This window comes from Gasterosteus aculeatus, chromosome 3, assembly GCF_964276395.1.
Source record: "Gasterosteus aculeatus chromosome 3, fGasAcu3.hap1.1, whole genome shotgun sequence".
NCBI lineage: Eukaryota > Metazoa > Chordata > Actinopteri > Perciformes > Gasterosteidae > Gasterosteus > Gasterosteus aculeatus.
In genome coordinates, this window is record NC_135690.1 from 10,455,892 (window position 1) to 10,480,458 (window position 24,567).

Sequence of the window (24,567 nt, forward strand, 5' to 3'; positions counted from 1 at the left end):
TATATATATAAATAAATAAATATAAATGAAAAAGACATTGCTTAGCAGCACACCTGTTAATATTCCAGCCTGTTGATTCTCCACTAAATACGTAAAGCGCTTTTCTAGTCTTCAGACTTCTCAAAGCGCTTTAATGCTTCGTGTCGTCGTTCCCTCATTCTCACCCTGATGACAGGGCCACCTGCTACCCAGGAACCAACACACACACAGCTACAGCAGCAATGTTGTGGCTAAGCGTCTTGCTGGATTTTTTTCTCTTTTCAGGGGGCATTTACTCACCTTCAATTGTTTACTACCAGATGAAAACGTAATGAACCCACTGGAAAAAAGTGGACAACTGGAAATACTAATAAAAATGAATATTAACAACCTACAATAGGCGGGAGACAGACATTTTTTTTCTCTGGAGGTTTTATTGTCAATTTAAGGTAAAGACTTAAAGCAATACTTTCCAAACTGTTTGTCCTCTAGCACAACACCAACAAAGAAGAAGAAAAAAAAAAAAAAAAAAAAAGACTAACGTGGCCATTGCATGACCAAGAGAGATGCCGATCCATCAGAAAGACCGACTGGCTGCTCTAGCGAGCTCATCCCACGGAGTCGGAGCAGTGTAGTATTACGGATCACTTACCTGCTTCCTTCTCTCTGCTTTGGATCCAACAGGGTTCCATCATATGTACATTCAGACCACACACCCAAAAGAAAGCAAAGTGTGAAGGAAGTCTCTTTCCTCAAACTCCGTGGCCATTTGGTTTGTACAAGAGTCATTTTCACGTAAACCGTTCAGCGTTTAATTCAAAATTCAATTTCAAAATCTTCTCACCGTGAACCAAACTGAAAACCTTCCTTTTCCTTCGACCCCGTCAAGTTGCTTAACATCCCATTGAAATAGTTTCCACAGTATATTGCCTTTTTTTAATATAAAACATATTTGTTTGTTTTTTTGGTACTACATGAAAACATTAGAAAACATTGACAGCAAAAAAAAAAAAAAACATCCCCTCAATCTCCTCTCCAGTGTCCAGAGCGACGAATCCAGCGCTTTGCATCAGGACTCCTCCGGGACGTGTTGGAGGACGTTCTCCTCCTGTGGAAGTGGGGATGTTGGAAAGTGGGATGGCACCTGCAATGAAAGGGGCTACGTGACCGAGGACAGTTGGAGCGGGGGGGGGGGGGGGGGGGATAGGCAGGGTCGAAGAATTAATTTGAAGGAATTCCGTGAATCGCTGCGTTGATCTGAGCTCAGAACCGGAGGTGAGCTTTGTGTTTCACCAAGTATCTGATAAATAGGAAAAAGAAGGGAAAATGGGTGAGTTTTTTGCAACGCCGTCCACTTAATGAATATAACGCAGATGGCGGAATAATGAGATGAGAGAGGGGAGCGAATGAGCCAAATGAGGATACATGAGCATGCTAAATCCAGACGGACCTGTCCAGGGTTTCCCAAAAGCGCAGGAAGACGGGCCGGTCCAGATGGCGCCTGTGGCGGCTCAGCTCCAGCACGGTCACGTCCCACTTCTGCACGTTGGGGTCAGTCTTTGCCTCGTCATACTTCAAATGAAAGGCTCGGACTGGAGGGGAGACAATTGAAATGGTCAGTATTAAGTTAAAAGGCGTGTGTTGGTTAGTTCAAGGTGACATTCTTAAATGTCTTTGATTGCAAATCAAAAATTATTAAATAAAAGCTGGAAAAGATGGACAATCTTAAATGCTGAGGTAAATAAACATGTTTCTAATAGTCTTTATTTTCTATGTGACCAAGTGAGAATAAATATTTGTTATATTTGAGCCAGCGTCAGCATTACCCACCATAACAAAGTACGGTAATCATTTCAGCCATAACTACTCACTTTTGGCAAAAATGTCGACAGGAGAACCATCGGGCAGCAGCCACGGCCAGCCTTTGAACTGCCAGGCCGGACCCTGGACGAACACCGCCACCACCCGATCCCTGCAGGAAGACGCACGCATTGTAAAATGGGTTTTGCTTCAAGTCTGGTTAGGAATCTTTATGTTGTAAAAGTGAAAGTGAAGTGAAAAGTGGGCACCGTGAACCAGTAGCCCCTCAACCAAAAGGGCTAAGACGCATACACTGGATCTCAAAGGTTAGAAGCAAAGGAAAATGAATCCACTGAACGTAAACTGGATTAACATTCTAGAGTAAAGTTCAATATTTTCAGGGGTCCAGGCGATGGAGATGCTCACCAGTCCTGTGGAGCCAGTTTAAGCGGCTGATCGATGATGCGGTACGGCACAGTGACACTCAGGGTGGTGCCTCCGGGCTGGATCTGGTCTTTACGCCTCTGAAGCAGGACTTCGTTATCGCGCTGGATGCCTTGCTTCTTCTTCTCTTCTGGCGTGACGAACCTGGTGTTTCAACCGGAGTACGATTTTTTTTTCACAATCTCGCTCATTCAGCGATTACACTGCAGGTGGAGACAACGGTCAGAATACACACTTACTTAAGGTCCTGCAAGAGCTCCTTAGCATTGAGCATTGTGATGAGGGAGGTGGTGGCAGCGGGGATGATGACGATGGGTGTCCGGGAACCTGTAGAGAGAGTCGTGATAGTGCTTAGAGACGGGTCGGACAGTGAAGACAATAAATACAATGCATTTGTATGTCAGACAAGAGAACAATGAAAAACTCGTTTACTGCCTTATGCTTAGAAACTCCTAAAATGCCATTTACCTTTCTTCTGATTCGGCGGAGGTCTGGCTTGTGAAACTAAAGGAAACAGGAAACACATTTCACAGAGAGGTAAACGGACCAGTGGTACAGCTACACATACCGAAAGGGTATCGCAATAAACTGCCTTTAAAATGTCACTTCATTACTTTTCCTTATTATTTGTATAATTGGAAGATATCGTATCAAGCGGAGCTCCACTGTCTCTGCTGTGCAGCAAACATGCCAGTTAACCCCTAGTAGTCATCTACTACAAACACTGATGCTGCTTTGTTGTGCGCTCACATGTTCTGCGCCTCGCATTTCCTACGCAGCGAAAAAGACCTTGGATTCTTCTCTACAAAACAAAAGCCTCTTTCCAAGAGGACGACTATTTCCTCCAGGAAACATGTTCATACTTCCTGTGGTACGGTCATGTGTGGCAGTTAAGTTACACAGACTGTGGCATTAGAAGTTGTTTGACCCAACCCGAGGTAATTAGTGAGTGTATGAAACCTGGTTTTATTAGGTGATGTTTTGACATGTACTTGTTAAAAGTACCACTCCGTTGACCGGAGTACGTGAGATGCAAACCACCGCTGTCAACAACGAATCGCGGTTTGCATTTGAGTACTTTAAGTAGGTGTGGTTGGCCTTTGTGTTTCTAGATTCTGGACTGGGTTTCTAGTGAGTGAGGTGTGTGTCCGTATGGTTGAATGCACTGCAAGTCGCTTTGGATAAAAGCGTCACCTAAATGACATGTAGTGTAAACTAGGCTGCACACTGAGGAAAGTCCGCTGCAATAACAGATTTCCTAAAAAATAAAATAAATAACACTTGTATAACGCTCCAATTCTGTTGGATTGCGCAACCTTTACCAAAACATTGTATTACAACGTAAGCACACAAGTGCACACGTCAACTTGGGCACCAACCTGGTCGCGGGACCGGCTGCAGCGCCGGGGTCTGGGCCTTCCGAGCAGATGCTCCTTCCTGGAAAACACAACATCTTACTAATAAATGTACTATTCCTCCAACCGACTGCTGAAACAACACAACTCATTGAGACTGACGAGGGAATATTAGGGGTGGGAATGGAAAACAAACATTGTTTCAGCACAGAGTGCTGGATTTATAACAAAAAACGACGAACAAGAGCACCAGCAAGAAATTGGCATAATAATTATTTTATCTTTATTATTTCACAGGGTTAAATAAGTCTGAACATAATTTGAGTTGAGTGAGGATATTTGTGATCAATCTAAAATGCAAAAGATTTAAATGTGACACGCAAGAGACCAAAAGATCTTCGTATCGTGCTTAGAAAAAAAACAAACAAACAATGTAACTGAATATTTTACTGGAGTCATTTAGACTGTCTCCATTATTTGCCCCTGAGAAAAGGAAAGAAGGCCGGATTACAATTCTGACAACCGATGCACGAAAAGTTCACAGACCCACTACTTATAAATTATTTAGTGAATACATGGCGCTTCAGTAACACACACAGTGCAAAGTAAGTTCAGGTTGAGTAACGAAGCATGAAACTTGAAAGCGTCAAGAACCGAAAACACTGCACAGGAAGTATTGTGAAGAAAGACTCCGGTCAGCGATCATGGTGACAACCTCGTAGGGAGCGACTGCTGGGCGGAACGCAGGTTGTGATAACGCTGCATTGCATTAGCCTCAAGTTAGGCAGTCATTGCACGGTTTTCCATTCGCACGCAAATGTGAAGCTAAGTCTAACCGTCTTATACGGAGAACATTTAATCATGTCAAAGGCGGACAGAGCGCAAACAGAAACACCCCTCTTCCTCCCGTCCATGCTGCGGTGGAATTAACATGACAAGCAGACCTCCACGGCTGAAAGAGCGCAGCGGGCACTTTGCTGTCCTTATTTGATTTACAGTGAATGCTTAACTCCTTTCTGGGGAGTGGGCGTGAATACAAATTGCCCCCCCCCCCCAAAATCAGGCGGCAACAGCTGCAGAAACGGGGTGACGTGGTGGGAGAGCAAAGCCGTCACCAGGCCAACAGCCGCCTCAGAACGAACACTCCTCTTTATTATCCTCCTCCTCCTCCCTCCCCCCCGCTCTAACGCAGACAACCCAGCGACGGCACAGAGCAGAGCGCGCGGGGAGGGTGAGAAGAGGCACATGTGGGGGGAGTGGGGGGCGTTAACATGAGAGCCTGTGACTAAAAGACAAAGAGCGAGGAGAAAAGAAAAAGAACGAGAACAGAAAGAGTAAATGCTCGGAAACCGAAGAGAGACGCGAGAGGCTTGTGCATCATCCACAGCCGCGGCTCGTCTGACGAGACACAATCCGACCAGCGAGGACAGTGGAAGGACTCTGCGGCTACCGTCCAGCCTCTGGGGACAACAACGGCAACATGGCAGCTGTGACACATGTTTTGCACATGTGGCAGCCACATTTCACCGCCATTCTGACAAACAGCCTCATGGAAGCAGGATCGTAAATACATGGCGGTTACTGCGGTTCCAAGGGGTGAGTTAAAAACGGCAAACGCACATCAAAACAACGCTGACTAAAGGGGGGAGGGTGCTGCTGCTGAACCGCTGAGCAGCTTGCGGATGCATTGCTCTACAGGATGTGGAGGGTGTGCCTCGACTAAAAGGAAACGGGTGCGTCAGCTGACCAGCAAACAGACAGAGACGGAGGTCTTCGGCATGTCAGTCGCCACAGAACACGCTTTGTGCTGCCGGGGTAATTTGAAAACGTTGTGTGTATTTCGGGAAGAAACTCCATTTGCGAAGCCTGAAACAGCCCGGCCCTCCCAGCACCGCTCCCCCCCCCCCCTGGATGCCAAACACACAGTGTTGAGTTGAGGGAGCGTATTCGGTTTGTTCTCGCCCCAGAAACAACAGAAGCTGAACAGAAAGAGAAAGTGGCCTAAGACGGCAGTCTCTGCTGAACAAGCTGAAAAAAGGAGCTTCTATAATAGTCTTTGGGGGTTAGCATGCTGTAAAAACACTACAATCTTTTTATTTTGGGTCTTTTTGGCATTTTGATCTAGAGATTTGTGCAGTGATGAGTCAAAGCAGGAAGGAAAGTGTATTTTTAATCCATATTAGGAGTTTAGAAAGAAAAAAAAGGGGGGGGCCGAGGGGGTTACTGATGATCTCTCAATGTTTATAAATTTTGTTAGCAGACGGCTTTGGATTTACACATCGAGCAATACAGAGCGACATTATACATTGAGCTGCGTTTCTGGCTGCATGATGAATCCCATCATCTTTTCAGCTCTGTTGTTGGACTTAACCAATCATTTCCCTCTTCTTACTCAAATATGTTCCCTCCTCTTTGGTCTTGCAGAGAATCAGAAGACACGCGACCACAGAGAGGACTGACACCGCTCTCCCCCAATGAGATACGAGTCAATTGATTACATGGAAAACGAGCAATCGAGAGTGGGGGCCGAGTTCCTGAAGCAATTCCCCACATACGCACGCCTTCCATCCCTTCCAGGGGCCAAGGACTAGCGAGCGGATTGTCATTACAAGCGTCCGAGGGAAGCAGCCCTGCTGCAACAATGCAGTGGAGACGACGCCATTGCTGTGCGCACACGGCTAAATTTCTCTACCTCCTCTCACTGTTGGGTCTGCTGGTCTTTCTGGTCCACCAGGTGTGGCTGCCCAAGCTCACGGGGAAGCCGTGGGGGGGAGGCCATCCTTTGGTGTCCTTTGGCGGCGATGAACTTCGCGCCACCAGACCCGAATGGAACCTGAGCGCGCCGCAATCGGCATGGCGGTTCGTCCGCGTTCCTCGGCAGGTGCTCACATCCGACGCCAACGTCAGTTCCCCCGAGAAGGAGGGTGTCCGGTCTCCTCAGGGAGACGCGGGTTTGCAAAACACTAGCACAGGTGTGGAGGGAGAGCTCGGCGGCGGTGTGACCCGCGGCCCTTTCCCTTACGTCATCAACGAGCCGGACAAATGCGCCGGGGGCAGAGCGGCACCGTTTCTGGTGCTGCTTATAGCCACGGAGGCTCGGCAGGTGGAGGCGAGAAATGCCATCCGGCAGACATGGGGCAACGAGAGCGGCGCTCCCGCCCAGGGACTCGTCCGGCTGTTTCTGCTGGGGACGAACGAAGGAGAGCTGGGACTTTTACAGCAAAGGATGCTGGAAGCAGAAAGCCGGAGGTATCGCGACATCATTCAGCAGGACTTTGTAGATTCCTACAAAAACTTGACCATGAAGACACTGATGGGAATGAACTGGGTGGCAGTTCACTGCCCACAAGCTGGCTACGTCATGAAGACGGACAGCGACGTCTTCGTCAACACAGAGTACCTCGTTCACAAGCTGCTCGGCCCCGACCAGCAGCTGAGGAAGAACTACTTCACGGGCAACAACATGAGAGGCTACGCACCCAACCGGAACAAAAACAGCAAGTGGTACATGTCTCCGGAGCTGTACCCGAGTGACAAGTATCCCACCTTCTGCTCCGGGACCGGTTACGTCTTCTCTGGAGACCTGGCGAGAAAGATCTATCGGGTATCCCTGCGGGTCCGCCGATTGCATTTGGAGGATGTGTACGTGGGAATATGCCTGGCTGAGCTCCGGATCGAGCTCACTCCTCCACCCAACGAGTTCCTATTCAACCACTGGCGCGTGTCTTATTCCAGCTGCAAGTACAGCCACCTGATCACGTCACATGGGTTTCATCCCAATGAACTGCTTAAATACTGGCATCATCTTCAGAGTAACAAACACAATGCCTGCATAAACACAGCGAGAGGAGGAAGGGCAACTTGAATGCAATAAACAGAGACTCAGCAAATTCCTGGGAACATGTTAAAACCGCTGCATAAAAGGTTGTGTAAAAGCTGATGTCTGCTTTGTGCTTTGTGTCAAATATTTTGTACCAACCAGATGAAAAATGTTTCTGTATGTTTGAGTCAAACCATTGGAGAGTTTATGGGCACCATAATATTGTATATGTTTCACTGTGGTGCAAAGTCATAATTTTGTCATAATGAAAGTTGTGTTTCGTACATTTTGCCTTGCAAATACAGGCTGCACTAAAACCAAATAAATATAAATAAAACAAATATCCCCACATCATTTCAAAAGACATTAAAACATGAATTATGCTACTAGATGTCAAATTGCTGACAAAACCATGTGGGACAAGCCACTTTTTGAGTACAAAATATATTTCTGGGAATTGCATTTGAAAAATTACATTTGAGGACTTGTGGCACTAAATACTTATTGCTTTGTTTGATACAGATGCTTGATTGTGTGCCTAAACATTTTACGTTTAAATCACCTGTAATATGAATATAACAACTAAGTGGGTAAAATCTAATAAAACAGTGTCTAGAACAATTTGGAGGTTTATAAATATGTATTATACTGTAATGAAGCCTTGTAAAGCAGGAAAAGACAATTTGGAGATGCTACAATACCAAAAACGAAGGCAATACCTCGATCTGTTGCAGAGCCCTACATTGAGGCTTGGATTAGCAGCTTGTCTAGCAGATCACAATAAACTATAAATGGAACATCTGGATTGTGCAAAGTGACTTCAGGGTCAATCCACTCTGGATTAGTCTAAAAAAAAACCTGCAAATGTTTCATAGTCAGCATTGCTTAAGACGACAGAAAGTCTGCGGTCTTTCACACACAGAGAGCACATTGTGTCTTGGATCAAATGAAAGTAAGATGTTTGTGGGTCACTGTCCGGCTAATGGTAGTCTACATCTAAAAGCAAATACCAGCATTTGGGTTTTGCCCAGATCCCCCCCCCACCTCCCACCGCTTGTCTTTGTTTATCTAACTATGTATTCCCGCTGTAAAGAAGGAAAACTTTAAGTAGCCTTGAAGCATAACACTGTATGTTTTCAATGAGTCTCCTGCTTGCAGTTAATATGTAATAAATGATTTTACGCTTTTGGCGAGTGAGCATTTTTCTAACAATTAAGTCGTCTAATCTTCAAACAGCCAGGTTTTGTTCTTACCGTCACTGACTTCAGGGTCATGCCGTGGTAGGTTCCCATGGTATCGATCTTGAAACCCTCCGTTTCTGTGAAATAACACAGGGGAAGTTCTTGGTTACTGGCAGAACAAAACAGTATTTTCAAGTGTAATTAAATCGAATGCCTGAAAATGCAACTAACCAGATTGATTTTTGGAATTGAAAGATGCAATCAAAACAAATATTCACTACTCATTTTTAGTTGCATGTCCTTTTTATTGTGTTTATTTTTCTGAAAAGTACAATCCCTGTAAAATGCAACCGAAAATGACTGTTGACGGCTGACGATGTGACTGAGAGCACAAGGTGACAGGAGGAAACAGCTGTGGGACTTTTATTGTCTGCAGGCCAGAAGATCTCTTCAGCACGACCATATTATATTTAAAAAAAGATGCAGACTGCGAATGTGTAAATTAACAAGCTCATAATATTGCTGCCCCTTCAAGGGCATGAAAAAATGACTGATTACATTCAGGCACTCCGAAGTTTCTGGGTTAAGATGCTAAAATGTATTCTGACTGAACAGAACTATCACAACACTCATTGGGGAAATTATAGCATTTATGATCATTTAAGCATTATTCTTCCAGCTGCCCCCAGGCGCTGTAAAAATGTAATATAACAACATCGTTCAAGTTGTAAGCAGGCTTACTATCATGTTATAATCCCAAACAGCATGAATAAAAGCACCAGTAGCAAAGCGCTGCGTGGAGATTACAGGTGCACAACCCCGCTCTGTCGCACAACACGCAGCTGAAGATGATTAGGGTGTAAATTTGATAATCACGTATGCTAAAGATGACATAAGCAGGTTGTTGTTGCAGTTTTGGAAATGTAATTCATGGTGCTGTTAGATTACCACTGCATGGCCCCGTCTTTGTATGTGGGAGACCAAACTGCTGTGTGGAGGTCTCACACAGGTGTGAATCAAATCCAAGTTATGTTGACGCCCAGATCAATGATCAGTTAACAATGTTTTCCTTAAATGCCTCGCACACATGCAACTCTTTTAAACCTTTTGGATAAAAATTAGCTACAGAAGAACAGAGGAAACTCACCCTCTTTTCCTTTGAATCGCTCCTGATCGTATCTGTTGTAGGCAGCTGGGACGGGCTGCTTGTTCCTTAGGGACGGGTCCTGGAAACAAAAACATAACATTTTTTAAAGACATTGCATTGAAAATCTGTTCAATTGGTTAAGATATATTATTTGACAAAAAGAAATGGGAAAATTAACAATTTCCCAGTTCCCAGTAAATGACTGACATATTCCGTTTACATGCACACACAGAATTCTGTTCTCACCACTTGGGTCGTGTTCTGTGCGGGTCTCTGCTCTGGTGCTCGCCCTTCTTCTCTGGCTTTCACTGACTGAAGGATGGCAAAGATGTTCTTGGAGAAGTTCTGCAGAGGAGCAGTACAGAACAAAATTATTATCATTTAGTGAACACCACCCAGGTCTGAGAGTGCCAACCTGAAGATTTCAGTGTAAAACACTGTACCACATGAAACCGCTCTTCATTAGGATTAAATTTAAAACACACCTGGCTAGTAATTAACATGAGCCTTCACATTTTCTATTCAATATTACATATGAAAACATTGAATACCCTGTAATGCACAAGATACCAATATATTAGAGTTCAGTCAGACGTAAGTCTTCAGGCAACAAAGGTGATCTGAACAGCAGTGGGACATAACACTGAATTAATATTGTGAAAATGAATACAAAAGTTGTCCATTTCAAGGTTTCTCAAAAAAAATGCTTTTTTTTTAAAGCAGTTGTCAAACGGAGCGAGAAATGTCAAAACTGATAAATAAAAAATCGTGGTGAGAGAATACATCAGGACAGTGGTAATTGCTCCAAGCATACAGCCATTAAATACTATAATGGTTAGGAAAGAGCATATTAAAAGTCCTCCTGTTTGCCTTTGAATATGTATTTTAAATACAAACTCTGAAAAATATTCTATTGCTGCCATCTAGTGGTGGAACTCGTCACCTCACTTGATTCGGTATTTACACAGTTGGGCTATTGTGAAGTATTTCCCACACTCAACCCCATTGTCCAAGGGAGTTCAGCAGGATTGCGTAAAATGTGTACAGTATCAACCTACTCAAAAGTGCCTTGACAGTGTGAATCGTTAGAAATGGCAATATTTGACAAAATTGCTATCAAGAAAGAAAGAACATTGTTTGCATAGAAGTATCCTTGTGGTTCGAAGGTCAGTGGACTCTGACCTTCCCAGTGCTCTGGAGGATGGTTGTCCTGGTCCTCCAAACTCTCTCTCTGCTGACGATATCTCTAGTGACATCCACCTCAGCGTCCACAAAGCTTCTCTGCTTCAGGGTTATGTCATCATCCAGATCCGTTTTGATGGTGGATCGTTTTTTCGCCATAATCTTGGCTTTAATGGCTGCGATTTTCTCCACCGACATGGCCTCAGACAGTGACCTGAAAAAGAGAAGTTAAGACCTTGATCAGTTAATACTGACACTGAGGTATGTTGAATAGAGATCACAATTAATCTGAATGATTAACTAATCAACTTTGGGAAGATAATGGCCAGGAAGCCCATTATGCATATCCAGGGGTTACAAGTCCATTATACCTGATCTGGTCAGTCTGCACGATGCCCTCTTTGTGACCCTCCAGGCGGGCAGCCAGTCGCTCCTTGTCCAGACGCACTCGTTCCTCATCCTGAAGAGGTAAGCAGTGCACACAACATCAACAGATTGCTGAATATTATAAGATGCAACAATAGATCCCCATGGTTTGCCCAAAGAAATGTTTTGCTAATTGCAAAAAAATACCGTTATCAATTACAAAAAGTACAGAAGGAACATTTCTGGTTTCTACCAATAAACTGTAGACTAAATGGACAATTAAACCTTTCAATATGCACCAGATAGAGAAACTACTCCAGAGCTCCACAGACCAACATTTGGGAGTATCGTGCTAAAGCAACTTTTGTGGAAGAGATTCATCAGTTTACCTCAATCCTGGGTTTTTTGGCTTCAGAAGATACCTCATCCGCTGCCCTTTTCACTATGAAGCAGAACAGTGGTATTAATTCAAAGCACCACGTTCCATTCGCTTTCATAGCAACTCTCCAGCCTGCCGACTACATCGACATTCCTAATACACATCTAATAGAAAATATTTTTGAAAATGTGACCCACTAGGAGGATTAGCAGAAGATACAATTCACTAAGTTGCAGCAAAGACTGCAATAACAATACATCTGTTCACGCAACAGATATGTTGTGAGCTTACCTTGCGTTGGCCTTTGCAAACCTATTTCTATGGGGGCACTTCTGTCGATACTTGTTGATGTAGCTATGAAAAGACAAAATAAGAAACGGCATCAATTAGTTACCGTGTAAACCAACTACAGTCAAGATCCTCCTCGTACGGCTTCATCAAAGTTACTTACAACTCTCCCCATTGAGATACGACAGTAAGCCTTTTCGATCGGGTCGTCTGACAACCGGGATGTTCTCGGTCTATCAACGGCATAAAAGGATGTCACACAAAAACACTTCTGGGGCAAAAAATTGGATTGAAATTAAAAGTCGTTAAGAGGCAGAAAAAGAGGATCAATTTACAGATTGCCCTCAAATAGGCACATTGAGGCACTGACAGGTTAAGGCACTTTGATGGTTTCAGTCACTTACTGCAGCTCTTCGCACGTAGGATGGATGCGGAAGATGCACATTGTTGAGCAAGAACAAGATAGAGTCCAAAGTATAGTACTCTTTGGGTTGCCCCTCTTTGCCGGTACTGAGGGTAGAAACAAGAGAGAAAAAAACATTTGGAAAGCACCCAAACCTCAACATTTCATCGTCATAGAACATGACTCATGTGCAGGTTACACCTTAAGTTAAATCTTCAGTGTAGAAATCCTTAATACGAACCTAAAGTAACGTTAAGTTTACTTGCTCAAAGTAACAAACACTGGATTCAAAATCAAATGGACGCAGAACTACGTTGCAGTTAACGTCAATAATTGGTGACTAAAGTTAATCCTTCGGCAACAACATTTTTGGCGTTACATGACCAACGTTGCCTTAATCAAAGTTGCTATTAGTTATAAGTGATATCACGAGCAAAAGTAACGTATACTCGCTCAATCCACTGGAGCCCTGACTCAATGGGAACACAACTCAAGGATCGGCAACGCTCAGGTTAGCATCACAATGCTAGTACACTTAGCTAACAGTAGATCTCTCAATAACAAGTTTAAAACTACCATTACATACAAACTAAAACAGATCTCTGCTAAGTGTGACGCGTTTTAATTTAGACACAATATCTATGTAAAACGCCAAAGTTACCAAAGAGTGCTTAAAGTTTCATGTAACGTTACAACAGTGAGGAGTCGAGTTAGGTTAGCATCTTAGCATCTAGCTAGCGAGCCTTCCGCAGTTAACGGCACCAGAAGGCACCGATGAGCTTGAGCCTTCAGGAGCGATTGAGAGCTAGTTTGGCACTGACATACCCCCAGATTATGTAGTTGGTCTTCACATTTTTCGGCCAGGAGAACTCTCCAAATATAACTTCATCTCCTTTAGCGACGATTTCTTTTTTCTGGATGTTATACAGACGGAGAACACTCAACACGTCCGCCATCTTCACTTGTCCTGATGTAGCGCGTCAGCGAGGCCCCCAGTTATCAACACCAGGTGGCCTCTCGACTGCCTGATCCGTTTAAAACTTTAAAGAATGCCCGTCAAAGCTAACATAATTAATTTCTTCGTATTTTCCAGATCGAATAAAAATATACGGTGTTAGTATGGATGTGATTGTTCAGTGGTGTATCAAACCAAAAATAAAATGTAAATTTCCTTTAAGACAAAAAACGACATTATTTGAAAAGCAGCTAATTGTTTATTAGGGGTTTACATTGCCACTATATTCAAGTACTTACCAGTTTGGCCCCATGGATGCAGCAGACAATAATGAATCATGGTGGTGAGATATTTGTGATCTACCATGATACGTCTTAATATAAATATAATGTGCTTCAACTATGACAATTGTATTAATGATCCAATAAACATATGTTAAATAAATTAGGATGAATAGGGTTCAGTGTAAAATATGAGAATAAGTCGATTTCTCCAAATTAGACAACCAACTTTAAGACCCAGAGATTGACATTATTGTTTAAATAAAGACAATTTTAAATAATCCTTCCAAAAAAACACATCACATTTAAGAGCAACAATGATATTCTTTTATAGGATACAGTCGACAAAGTGCAAACAGACAACTCAGTTAAAAAAATAAAACTGTCAATGGGGGAAATAAAATGTAAATAACAAAAAGGGTTCCTAAAGGCCAAAAAGGCAAGAGTTGTGACATGAATATTACTATAAGAAACATTTTCAGTTTAAGTAACTTAAACTACTTTTCGCAGTCAATAGAATACATTAGTTATTTGACTTAAGGTGCTTTGTTTCACTTCCCGTATTTCACACTACATATGTTCATAAGTTATAACAATACTACATAAGTCCCAGGGACAGGTTTTCAAATTCAAAATGTTACATACAACCTTCTAAAATCATACAAGGAACCACTGCAAGTCCTCATAAAGTAAACATATGTTTTCACTAAGCCTCAAACATGGACGCTTACGTTATTCCTCTTATTAAATCTGCCAACATATCGCTATATTAGGGCAGAAGTTAGTGTACAATGCATGCCGTCTCACTAAGAACCATCAATTTTAAACTCTTTCAAAATTATCGGAATATAAATGTAGAAAGCATTTCCAGTGTTGTCCACCCAGCTGCAAACGTTGTCAATTGACTTGTAAGTTACAGGATTTAAATACGTAAATCGGAATAGTAAATGACAAACATTTTTTGGGTTAGTGCTGTTTTAGGGGACTCTACATGCCGAGTGAGACACACTAGTAGACCGTGAAACATTCTTTTGTGCGCTAACGTCACGAATAAGAGACAGAGCAATTACTTAACTAGATCAGATCAAGGGATAGGTTACGAATGACACTCAAAGCTTCAAGGTCAAAGCCAAAAAGAAATACGCACAATCAATTCTTATTTCCTTTTGGTCTTTGATTTTGCAAAAAGCATATGTAGGCCTGCTCTTGTTTACTTAAAAATTGTCTCTTCAAAATGTTTTATTACTGATGGATGCCAGTTTGGGCTCCAAATGTTACACCTTCCTTATTAAGATGAAAACAACATTTCAAAAGGGAGCTGGGGACAATTTTTCAGTAACAGCCATATTCACAGAAAATGTATTGTCTCTTAAGAGATCACCGAAACATCAGCATTGACAGAAAAGGAATCTAATCCTGTTTGCTTCATTTGTGCCCGTCAAAATGAACTCTGGAAAGATAATTGCCTCATACAGAAAGTCCATTATGTGTTCACAGCCGGGACAAGTCCATTATCGCTGATCGGGTCGGTCGGCACGATGCCCTCTTTGTGGCGCTCCAGGTGGGAAGCCAATCGCTCTCGTTCCTCATCCTAAAGAGGAAAGCAGGCCACACGACATCAACGGATTGATGAATAATATAAGATGCAACAATAGATCCCCATAATTTGCTGGTTGGGCCACAAAGAAATGTTTTTCTAATTGTAACAAAATGTATTTATTAATTATAAAAAGTACACACAAATCATTTTTTTGTTTTTACCAATAAACCAACTAAATGGACAATCAAATGATTCAATACTGTAACTAATGAACAAATCTGAAGCCAAATCTTTGACCTGGGATGCAAAATGTTGGTTGTGCTGATATTTTTATTTTGGCCAAAACTAACCTCACGACGGTCTAAACCCAGCTCACGTTCCCTATTAGTGGGTGAACAATTCAACGCTTGGTGAATTCTGCTTCACAATGATAGGAAGAGCCGACATTGAAGGATCAAAAAACGATGTCGCTATGAACGCTTGGCCGCCACAAGCCAGCAATTTTGACACCTCCTGCTTGAGCTGGGTTTAGACCGTCGTGAGACAGGTTGTGTATATTTTTTCCACCTAATTGCAAAGAACATTATGTCAATAATGGAACACGTAGGCCTATTAATAGATAAAGGAAAAATAAATTAAACACACAAGTCATACATGTTAAGCCCCTGTCAAGTAAAAGAGAATTTTATTTTAAAGTCTTTTTCTTCCAAAACGCTTGACGTCCCAATTTAGTGCATCTCTTCCTTGAGCCGAGAGTTCTGCAACACTACAATGCACTGCTTAATCACTACAGTGCTTCCACAACCATTTTACTGTCAGTAAATGAAATGAGTGAAATAAAATGAAATGAATGAGAATGTGGTGTGAAAAAAGAACATTGTTTGCATAGAAGTATCCTTGTGTTTGGACATTATTATCCTCAAGTGGACTCTGACCTTCCCAGTGCTCTGGAGGATGATTGTCCTGGTCCTCCAAACTCTCTCTCTGCTGACGATATCTCTAGTGACATCCACCTCAGCGTCCACGAAGCTTCTCTGCTTCAGGGTTATGTCATCATCCAGATCCGTTTTGATGGTGGATTGTTTTTTCGCCATAATCTTTGCTTTAATGGCTGCGATTTTCTCCACCGACATGGCCTCAGACAGTAACCTGAAGAAGAAGAGAAGTTAAGATCTTCTGAAAAGTTCACTGCTTCAAGGAACTGGTCTGTGGGTGTAGCTATGTAGTGAAACATGGCATCCAGCAACATTGATCAGTCAATACTGACACTGAGGTATGTTGAATACAGATTAGGGCTGGGCAGAACGGCCAAAAAGAGATTCTGACGGTATCCCGGTATTGCTTTAAGTAAATTCATCAACCCCAAAATGGACCGCCGGCTACCCGAGCAGCTGTTCGACGCTCGCTGGTCAACTTGCTCGCAACTGGCCTGCAAGCTTGTTAGCGTGTTATGGCCACCAGAGGCTCGACAGACTTTGCAATAACTCTTTTCTGATCTAATGTAACTTACGTTGGATTTTCCAAAACCAAAAACCCTCCAAAACAGACACATCTTCGCTCTTGCACAAGTGCACAAGTTGTGTTGGTGCATCTCTGGTCTCTCGTTGTTCCTCCTGTATCGCTCTTTTGCGTGTTTTCATGTAGGAACAGAGTTACTTCCTGTTGTGAGCTGTACCCAGCATGCAGTTCGGCGGGCTAACTTTTATAAATGTACAATTATTAGTGTTTTCCAAATTGTTTATGTGTCACTCCGCGTGTTTTACCCTGTTAAAAGAGTCTTTGTTGTGGGTTATTCATTGTTGTTAGAACCATGACTCAATCTCAACACACATAAAACAAGTAGCTCCGACGGCTGGACGCTCCTCGATGACGGGACGATGATTCTGCTGCCTGCCGAAGAGCAACGTTAGTTTATACCGCTACGTGAGAAATTCATACAGTATGGAAACCTCATACCGACATACTGTTAGAACCGGTATACCGCCCAGCCCTAATACAGATCAATTAATCTCAATGATTAACTAATCAACTTTGGGAAGATAATGGCCAGGAAGCCCATTATGCATATCCAGGCGTTACAAGTCCATTATACCTGATCTGGTCAGTCTGCACGATGCCCTCTTTGTGACCCTCCAGGCGGGCAGCCAGTCGCTCCTTGTCCAGACGTGTCTTGTCTCGTTCCTCATCCTGAAGAGGTAAGCAGGGCACACAACATCAACAGATTGCTGAATATTATAAGATGCAACAATAGATCCCCATGGTTTGCCCAAAGAAATGTTTTGCTAATTGTAAAAAAAATACCGTTATCAATTACAAAAAGTACAGAAGGAACATTTCTGGTTTCTACCAATAAACTGACTAAATAAACAATCAAACTTTTCAATATGCACCAGATAGAGAAACTACTCCAGAGCTCCACAGACCAACATTTGGGAGTATCGTGCTAAAGCAACTTTTGTGGAAGAGATTCATCAGTTTACCTCAATCCTGGGTTTTTTGGCTTCAGAAGATACCTCATCCGCTGCCCTTTTCACTATGAAGCAGAACAGTGGTATTAATTCAAAGCACCATGTCCATTTGCTTTTGTAGCAACTCTCCAGCCTGCCGACTACATCGACCTTCCTAATACACATCTAATAGAAAATATTTTTGAAAATGTGACCCACTAGCAGGATTAGCAGAATATAGAATTTAATAAGTTGCAGCAAAGACTGCAATAACAATACATCTGTTCAAACTTCATGCAACAGATATGAGCTTACCTTGTGTTGGCCTTTGCAAACCTATTTCTATAGGGGCACTTCTGTCGATACTTGTCAATGGAGCTATGAAAAGACAAAATAAGAAACGGCATCAATTAGTTACCGCGTAAACCAACTACAGTCAAGATCCTCCTCGTACGGCTTTATCAAAGACATCTGTGATAATGTTTTAGCTAATAGCCAACACAACCACAGATTGCACAAGTGTATTACTTACAACTCTCCCCATTGAGATACGACAGTAAGCCTTTTCGATCGAGTCGTCTGACAGCCGGGATGTTCTCGGTCTATCAACGGCATAAAAGGATGTCACACAAAAACACTTCCGGGGCATTTCTCGGATAAAAATTAAAAGTGCTTTAAGAGGCAGAAAGAGAGCATCAAATCATGGTCGCCCTCAAATAATTAAACCACTTCGATGGTTTCAGTCACTTACTGCAGCTTTTCGCACGTAGCATGGATGCGGAAGATGCACATTGTTGAGAAAAAACAAGACAGAGTCCAAAGTATAGTACTCTTTGGGTTGCCCTTCTTTGCCAGTACTGAGGGTAGAAACACACGAAGAAAAACCCAAAGCACTCAGACCTCAACGATATTTTCTCGTCATAGAATATGACTCATGTGCACAGGCTGCTTCAGGTTACACGTTTACGTTAATCTTCAGTGTACAATCCTTAATACGAAGCTAATATAACGTTAGGTTTACCTGCTCGAAGTAACTTAAACACTGGATCTAAAGTCAAAGCATGAACTAGGTTGCATTTTGGTGACTAACGTCAACTCTTTGGCAACAACATTTTCAACAGTAAGTGACAGCTCTAATAACGAGTTTAAAATTACCATTATACACGCTATGGTTAAACGTACACCTGCTTAGTGTGCTGTAATTTTATTTAGAACACAATAGACATTTAACGACAAAGTCTTATGTAACGTTACAACAGCGAGGAGCCGAGTTAGGTTAGCATCTTAGTATCTAGCTAGCGAGCCTTCCGCGGCTATCGGCACCGATGAGCTTCAGCAGCAGGCCATCAGGAGCGATTAAGAGCTAGTTTGGCACTGACATACCACCGGATTATGTAGTTGGTCTTCACATTCTTCGACCAGGAGAACTCTCCAAATATAACTTCATCTCCTTCAGCGACGATTTCTTTTTTCTGGATGTTATACAGACGGAGAACACTCAACACGTCCGCCATCTTCACTCGTCCTGACGTAGCGCGTCAGCGAGGCCCCCAGTTATCAACACCAGGTGGCCTCTCGAGTGCCTGATCCGTTTAAAACTTCTAACAATGCAACACAACTTCTAACATAATTCCTTTCTTCATGTTTGCCAGATCGAAATATCCCTGTCCCCCAAAAGCCCAGGATCACAGGACTTAATGACTACAGGCCCGTCTTTTGAACCGCTAGTCCTGTCCCACCTGAAGACCTTCACTGACCCTCTCCTCTCCTGGACCCCCTGCAGTTCGCCTACACAGCCAACAGGTCTGTAGAAGCTGCTGTCAACATGGCCCTCCACTACATCCTCCAGCATCTGGACTCCCCAGGAACCTACGCCAGGATCCTGTATGTGGACTTCAGCTCTGCTTTCAATTTTGTTGATGATGAGTTGAGTTAAGTCATCTGTAAAAATCTTTTTGTTCCACACAAAAAAGAAAGAAGAAATTCACACAAAAGCACCCTCAACTAAATAGTGTTGGCTTTACTGAAAGTACACATTGTTTGGCTGATGAAAATATAGAAATCAACAAGTAGAAATATGTATGTAAACGTCCCAAACTATAGCCTATGTGCTAAATAGTCAAGCTTTAAATTAGATGCAAAAAGGCCTCCTTGAAATGATCAAGTGGAGAGTGGTGCCGCTATGCATGCTGGGATATTGAGTCCGGCCATTTTCTTGGGTGCTCCGTCCTGTGATGAATTTAACTGTTTGCAGATACGCTCACAACTGAATGAAGCACTCTCCGTTAAGGTAAAGGCTGGAACTATAAAATGCAATAGCAAATGTGAAGTCCATTTAACAAACACAAACAGCACGATTGGAAATGACAAAGAGAAGCATTTAGAATCACAATCAACTATCACAACTACTGGAGCTTTTTTTTAGCTGTATGTTTTTAAACAAACTGACAAGTCACAAAATCTATTACGTGTTGTTGCCATTTTGAGCACTATGTGTCCATGGAGGTTTTTTCTAATCACCACTGGGTGGCAATAGCACATCAACTGTAAGCACACACGATACTTTGTAAATGAAAACACAGGTAGTTTAGCTCATTTTAAAAATAAAGAAAAAAGCGGCAAAATCAGTATGAATGCATCCAATAACTCAAATATGGAAAATTAATAATATCAAGTGGAAAATCACAAAATACCCAATCATCTAACAGACTTTTCCCCGTCTCAGCCAGGAAACCCAAAGTGTTAAAACACAGTTTAACCTTTGGTGCGGCAGGTGCAGTGTGTGTTACCTTAATCACGCTGGCTCTGCTTTCAGTCATGTCAGATATTGTCACTTAAAACCATCAACATACGTGATATGTACAAGTGTGATAGAACTCACACAGCGATTGGCTGATTGGTTTTGAATCATGGTGCATTATGACCGCGGTGCTCCTTATCTTCACGGCCTTCCTGTGCTTCTCAGCGTCTCTTAGAAGAGGAAGCATGACTTTGTGTTGCTCGGATCGGAGTGTAGCTCGGTAAGGAGCAGTTCTCCTTTAGGCCGTCAATTGTCCTCTGTGCCACAACAAGACCCGATGCACGGTTGCTGGAGACTCTGTTTGATGATCGCTCTTGTGTAGAAATGTATCTTTAGCTGGACAGATGGAAAAGGCTGTCTATTTTAAAGTATTGTGCAGTGTGTGCAACCACCTGCGTCATAACTATGGTTGGATAGAAACCATTTAAATGCTGGTTTATGTGAGTGATGCACTGCAAATTATTAAGGTAATCTTTCTCCAGACATCAACCTCTTTTCAAAAATTGCAATTCTTCTTCTTTGTGCAATAAACACACTTAATATTTATGTGTGAAATAAAACGTGTTTTCCTCATGCTGTTGTTCGGTCTGAGACCATTTTGCTGGCAGAAATAATCCGGCTTTGAGTTACCTGTCTGGGAGACTCGGAAACGACGAACTCTTCATAAATTCTCTCTGCTTTCTGTTTAAGCTCCTGCAGACTATCAGAGGTTGTGAACTCTTCACAGGCGAGCCAGCAGTCAAGATTATCCTCACAAAACTCTGTTTTCAGAAAGCCCCATAATGCTATTTGTCCACATTTTACGCAAGAGAACGTAACGTCTCTATGAAGAGAACAGAAATCCACCGTGTTATTAGTTTTGCGTTGCTTGAAAGCGGACGGAAATTACATTTCTGGGCAAGGAGTGCCTCAAGAGCCGTTAAAATAAGCCTGACTGCGAATTATACGCACTGTACTTATTCTCTTTGCTTCCCATAGGTGGAGATATGTCTTACACAGCCTGTTCATTGTTGAATTTGAATCGCACTTTGTCCTCGGTGAATCACTATCTGACAGTATATTCCTCCGAATGCATTATGCTGCTGAATCTCAGAAGGATTTTCCTATCACTCAAGTGAGATTTCCACCCTCACCACTTGTTCCCGACTGCCTCTCCTTACGTGTGGTCAAAGCTTGAGTTTTTCTCTGACCTCCGGCACTCTTTGTCTTTCCCTCTGTTGACATACTGCCTGACTGTTACAAAATTATAAGTCTAAATTTAAGTCTAAATTATGAGTCTTTTGTGTGTCAAACCTTCCTTGATGTTTAATTATAAAGCAGACGTTTGCTTTGTATTACAACCTCCATCACGTTTTCCCCGGTTGAGTGGAAAGCCTCAACGTCATTCAAGTCTCTGCTATTCTTAGTTATAGGTTAAGTAGTTACTGGTCACAAGTTTCTCTTAGCAGTTTTATTTTTTTTCTTCAATATTAGGGATTCCCTCGCTTCCATTATCACTGCTGCTTTTTCCTGTTTTAACCTTTTTCTTTTATTAAAGCTAATTGAAAATACTGAAAGACTGGTTAGCCGACGCAAAATCATAAAAAATAGAAATTATCGATTGTTTTGTAAAAACATGGGTTAATAATGTACTAGATGAATACCATGCTGTATGGTAGAATACATGAAACTCGTGTTTGAGACCACAAATTCATGTTCACAATGAGGCAATAAGTCAAGTGAGAAGTACGGTCAATTTCTTATAGACTTACACACAATATGACTTATTTGTGCAACAAGAAGAGTCACCTGCTGCTGGTTTAAGGCGCCTCAGCGTGCACTTTGTCTTCACTTTTCAGAACCTCAGGTTGCTGCCAGTACTTTATGGATATCACCAGTGCACACGTTGGAATCAGTGCAATTACGTCAGGATAAAACACATCAGTTATTTTCTCACCAAGTACCTCTTTAAAAATTTAAAGAGGTACTTTTGAGATGACTGCACTCAAGCAGATAACTGAAAATTGGCTAAGCAACTGCAACGCAGACAGAAAAATGGAGATTATTAAGGATTTTTACAAAATGGAGACAATATCTTTCTCAGCACATTAACTAGGAAGCCGTATACATTGAGAATTGGAGGTCAAATTCACTGTTTCACAGTTATAAAATTAAGGGTTTTAAACGTGCAGAGCTCAGATTTCAGATAAAATTGTTATTTATCAGGCATTAGATGAGATTCTAGTTGCCGTATAAAATGGCAGATGTGGCAGGTCTTTTGAATCCTTTGGGAAGTAGTCACTTTATTGAAGTATAACTATTACATTTATAAACCCACATGATTTCTTATCAAATCCTTGCCGAGGCAGATGTGTAGCCACATGTGAGCCGGGAAGCAAAACGCAATGGTTTGTCTAGTTCCGAGTGACCGTCCGTATGACATTATTTCCTAAATCTGAACTGTTCAATCAAACCTATTTAGGCCACAGGGGACCACAAAATACGACAGAACTGTTACTGTTTGACGCATGAATGAAACACGGAGTGGGTCAGCATCCTCTTTGATCATCCCCATCAGAGACGGGCAGTATTTCTATTACTTGTAATTGAAATATGTATTTCAATTACATTTGAGTATTTTGTAGCTTGTATTTGATAGGGCCAATAAAAATCCAAACGTAACTTGGAACAAAATAGTTTATTAAAATCTTGTGCGTACCTGCATGGTCAAGTTGTTTTTTTCATGTGTACTTTGGCTGACTTCCGCAGTGGGAGCACCTCCGGCTCACACCGCATGGCGATTCTTTGTGTGCGTTCTGGCTGTTTGCGTGTCTTCCAACTGATGCATGCTGGGATACATTTGAAAGATTAAAGAGCAACGATGGGGACTACGGTGCCCGAAGGCAAACACACACAGAAGGTGAGGAGCAGTTTCTTCCCTCAGGCTACACGTGTACTGAACCACTGACGTTCACTTTGGAAACTCACTAAATAAAATGAACATAATCCAGCCAGTCCGGTCACTTTTCCTTGTTTCACTGTTTCATTCTATTTCTCTGGAATGGATGATATGTTGTTTAACTGTTTCAATTTTGTGACATTTTAATAATTTTTCCTACATTATTTTCTTCTCTTTATCTGTTCTATTTGTCAATTGATGATGGCATGAAAAATATTCACATAATCTATGAATGTTTTTATAGACACATAAAGAAATGCATTTATTTTTTAGTGAAATATATTGTATTCTACATCTCAGTTTATTACAGTTTGGCCCTGATGTTAATATCCCCCAAATGATGAACTGTAATAACTTCCCTGAACCTTTCATCCAGCGTGTTAACATCGTTGTTAGCATGCTAGCATGCTAACATGCTCACAATGACGTGTGAGCATGTGAAATACGGTCTACGAAGCTACAGCTTCACAGAGAATCGTGGCTGTAGACTGTTCGTCTAAATATCTTTCAATCCTAAAAATTATCCTGTTTTTAATTTGACACGTTAGACTCACGTAGGTTTTAATCAAGCTGAACACTTCCACGTTGGATCATTTTTGTACCTTCCTCTGAAAAAGACCTGAAACAAGGCGTCCTTTGTCGGACTGGTTTAGCGACGTCACGTAGTCATCCGGAGACCGCGGCCCATGTGGTTGCAAAAGGATGATTTTGGTTTCATGACACACAAGGCGGCTAAACCGACGGTCTCGCTGACTGATTGGTATCTTATAGTGGATATCCTCATAGTTTCGATTTCTACGTTTGCGTCAAACTCTGCGTCACCACTCAAACGCCCCGTCTCTCAGACTTGACTGCGTATTTTTTCGGTCTTCTATTGCACTCTCATGGTCATATCTATTGTTGGATCCTTTGGTTACTAATAAACAGAGTATTGCAAATAAGTAAAAGATGAGCGGTGGGAAGTGAGTAATCTGCGGTAAGCTGCAACTAAGTGAAAAAAACGGATGTTCTCAAAAAAAAAGGATGTTCTCATTCTGCTGAAAGCCATTTTGGCAAAAACACAAAACGACTGCTTTTACACTGACAATTTCATCTCTATTGCTCTCTAAAGGCATGAAAGCGCTTCAGAGGCATTTCTACTTGTCTGTGTTCATCCACCTCAGTGTGTTTGCTCGCACAAATGCAAGAACGAGGATTCGGGCCGAGCATTTGGGTCTTAACACTTCTCCCTAATTGCTGTGACCTTTAACGGAGCGATACTT

General features: G+C 42.2%; 3 protein-coding genes across 4 annotated transcripts; 1 reads left to right on the top strand and 2 right to left on the bottom strand.

Moving 5' to 3' along the window:
* Positions 1-393: 393 nt before the first annotated feature.
* On the bottom strand, positions 394-13,742 carry cdc73 (cell division cycle 73, Paf1/RNA polymerase II complex component, homolog (S. cerevisiae)). Its single transcript, XM_040172218.2, has 17 exons — positions 13,170-13,742; positions 12,346-12,451; positions 12,105-12,174; positions 11,945-12,007; positions 11,664-11,716; positions 11,280-11,368; positions 10,909-11,122; positions 9,973-10,071; positions 9,727-9,805; positions 8,652-8,716; positions 3,603-3,660; positions 2,692-2,727; positions 2,463-2,550; positions 2,206-2,367; positions 1,851-1,951; positions 1,430-1,571; positions 394-1,279 (listed from the first exon to the last, which is right to left on the bottom strand). The coding sequence occupies exons 1-17, from the start codon at positions 13,298-13,300 to the stop codon at positions 1,243-1,245; spliced, it is 1,593 nt and encodes a 530-aa protein (XP_040028152.1). The 5' UTR covers positions 13,301-13,742; the 3' UTR covers positions 394-1,242.
* LOC120816537 (beta-1,3-galactosyltransferase 2) lies at positions 4,264-8,586 on the top strand. 2 transcript variants are annotated; one of them, XM_040172222.2, is made up of 3 exons: positions 4,769-5,174; positions 5,277-5,393; positions 6,003-8,586. In XM_040172222.2, the coding sequence occupies exon 3, from the start codon at positions 6,220-6,222 to the stop codon at positions 7,441-7,443; it is 1,224 nt and encodes a 407-aa protein (XP_040028156.2). In that variant the 5' UTR covers positions 4,769-5,174; positions 5,277-5,393; positions 6,003-6,219; the 3' UTR covers positions 7,444-8,586. The 2 variants fall into 2 exon arrangements, with proteins under 2 accessions (XP_040028153.2, XP_040028156.2); XM_040172219.2 differs by lacking the exon at positions 5,277-5,393 and having other exon boundaries at positions 4,264-5,174.
* A 142-nt stretch (positions 13,743-13,884) lies between the features above and the next one.
* LOC120816538 (parafibromin) lies at positions 13,885-19,146 on the bottom strand. The gene is made up of 8 exons (XM_040172223.2): positions 18,951-19,146; positions 18,319-18,424; positions 18,100-18,169; positions 17,883-17,945; positions 17,601-17,653; positions 17,213-17,307; positions 16,056-16,269; positions 13,885-15,171 (listed from the first exon to the last, which is right to left on the bottom strand). The coding sequence occupies exons 1-8, from the start codon at positions 19,079-19,081 to the stop codon at positions 15,064-15,066; spliced, it is 840 nt and encodes a 279-aa protein (XP_040028157.2). The 5' UTR covers positions 19,082-19,146; the 3' UTR covers positions 13,885-15,063.
* Positions 19,147-24,567: the final 5,421 nt, after the last annotated feature.

Bases quoted from the DNA above. Each gene is read 5' to 3' on its own strand.
- LOC120816537 (XM_040172219.2), top strand. From the start codon at position 6,220: ATGCAGTGGAGACGACGCCATTGCTGTGCGCACACGGCTAAATTTCTC.
- cdc73 (XM_040172218.2), bottom strand. From the start codon at position 13,300: ATGGCGGACGTGTTGAGTGTTCTCCGTCTGTATAACATCCAGAAAAAA. The intron at 12,175-12,345 runs GTAAGTGACTGA...TGCCGTTGATAG, and splicing joins CCTACGTGCGAAGAGCTGCA to ACCGAGAACATCCCGGTTGT. The intron at 11,123-11,279 runs GTATAATGGACT...TCTCTTTTTCAG, and splicing joins GTGCAGACTGACCAGATCAG to GTCACTGTCTGAGGCCATGT.
- LOC120816538 (XM_040172223.2), bottom strand. From the start codon at position 19,081: ATGGCGGACGTGTTGAGTGTTCTCCGTCTGTATAACATCCAGAAAAAA. The intron at 18,425-18,950 runs GTATGTCAGTGC...TTCTACCCTCAG, and splicing joins ACCAACTACATAATCCGGTG to TACTGGCAAAGAAGGGCAAC. The intron at 17,308-17,600 runs GTAAACTGATGA...TTACCTCTTCAG, and splicing joins CCAAAAAACCCAGGATTGAG to GATGAGGAACGAGACAAGAC.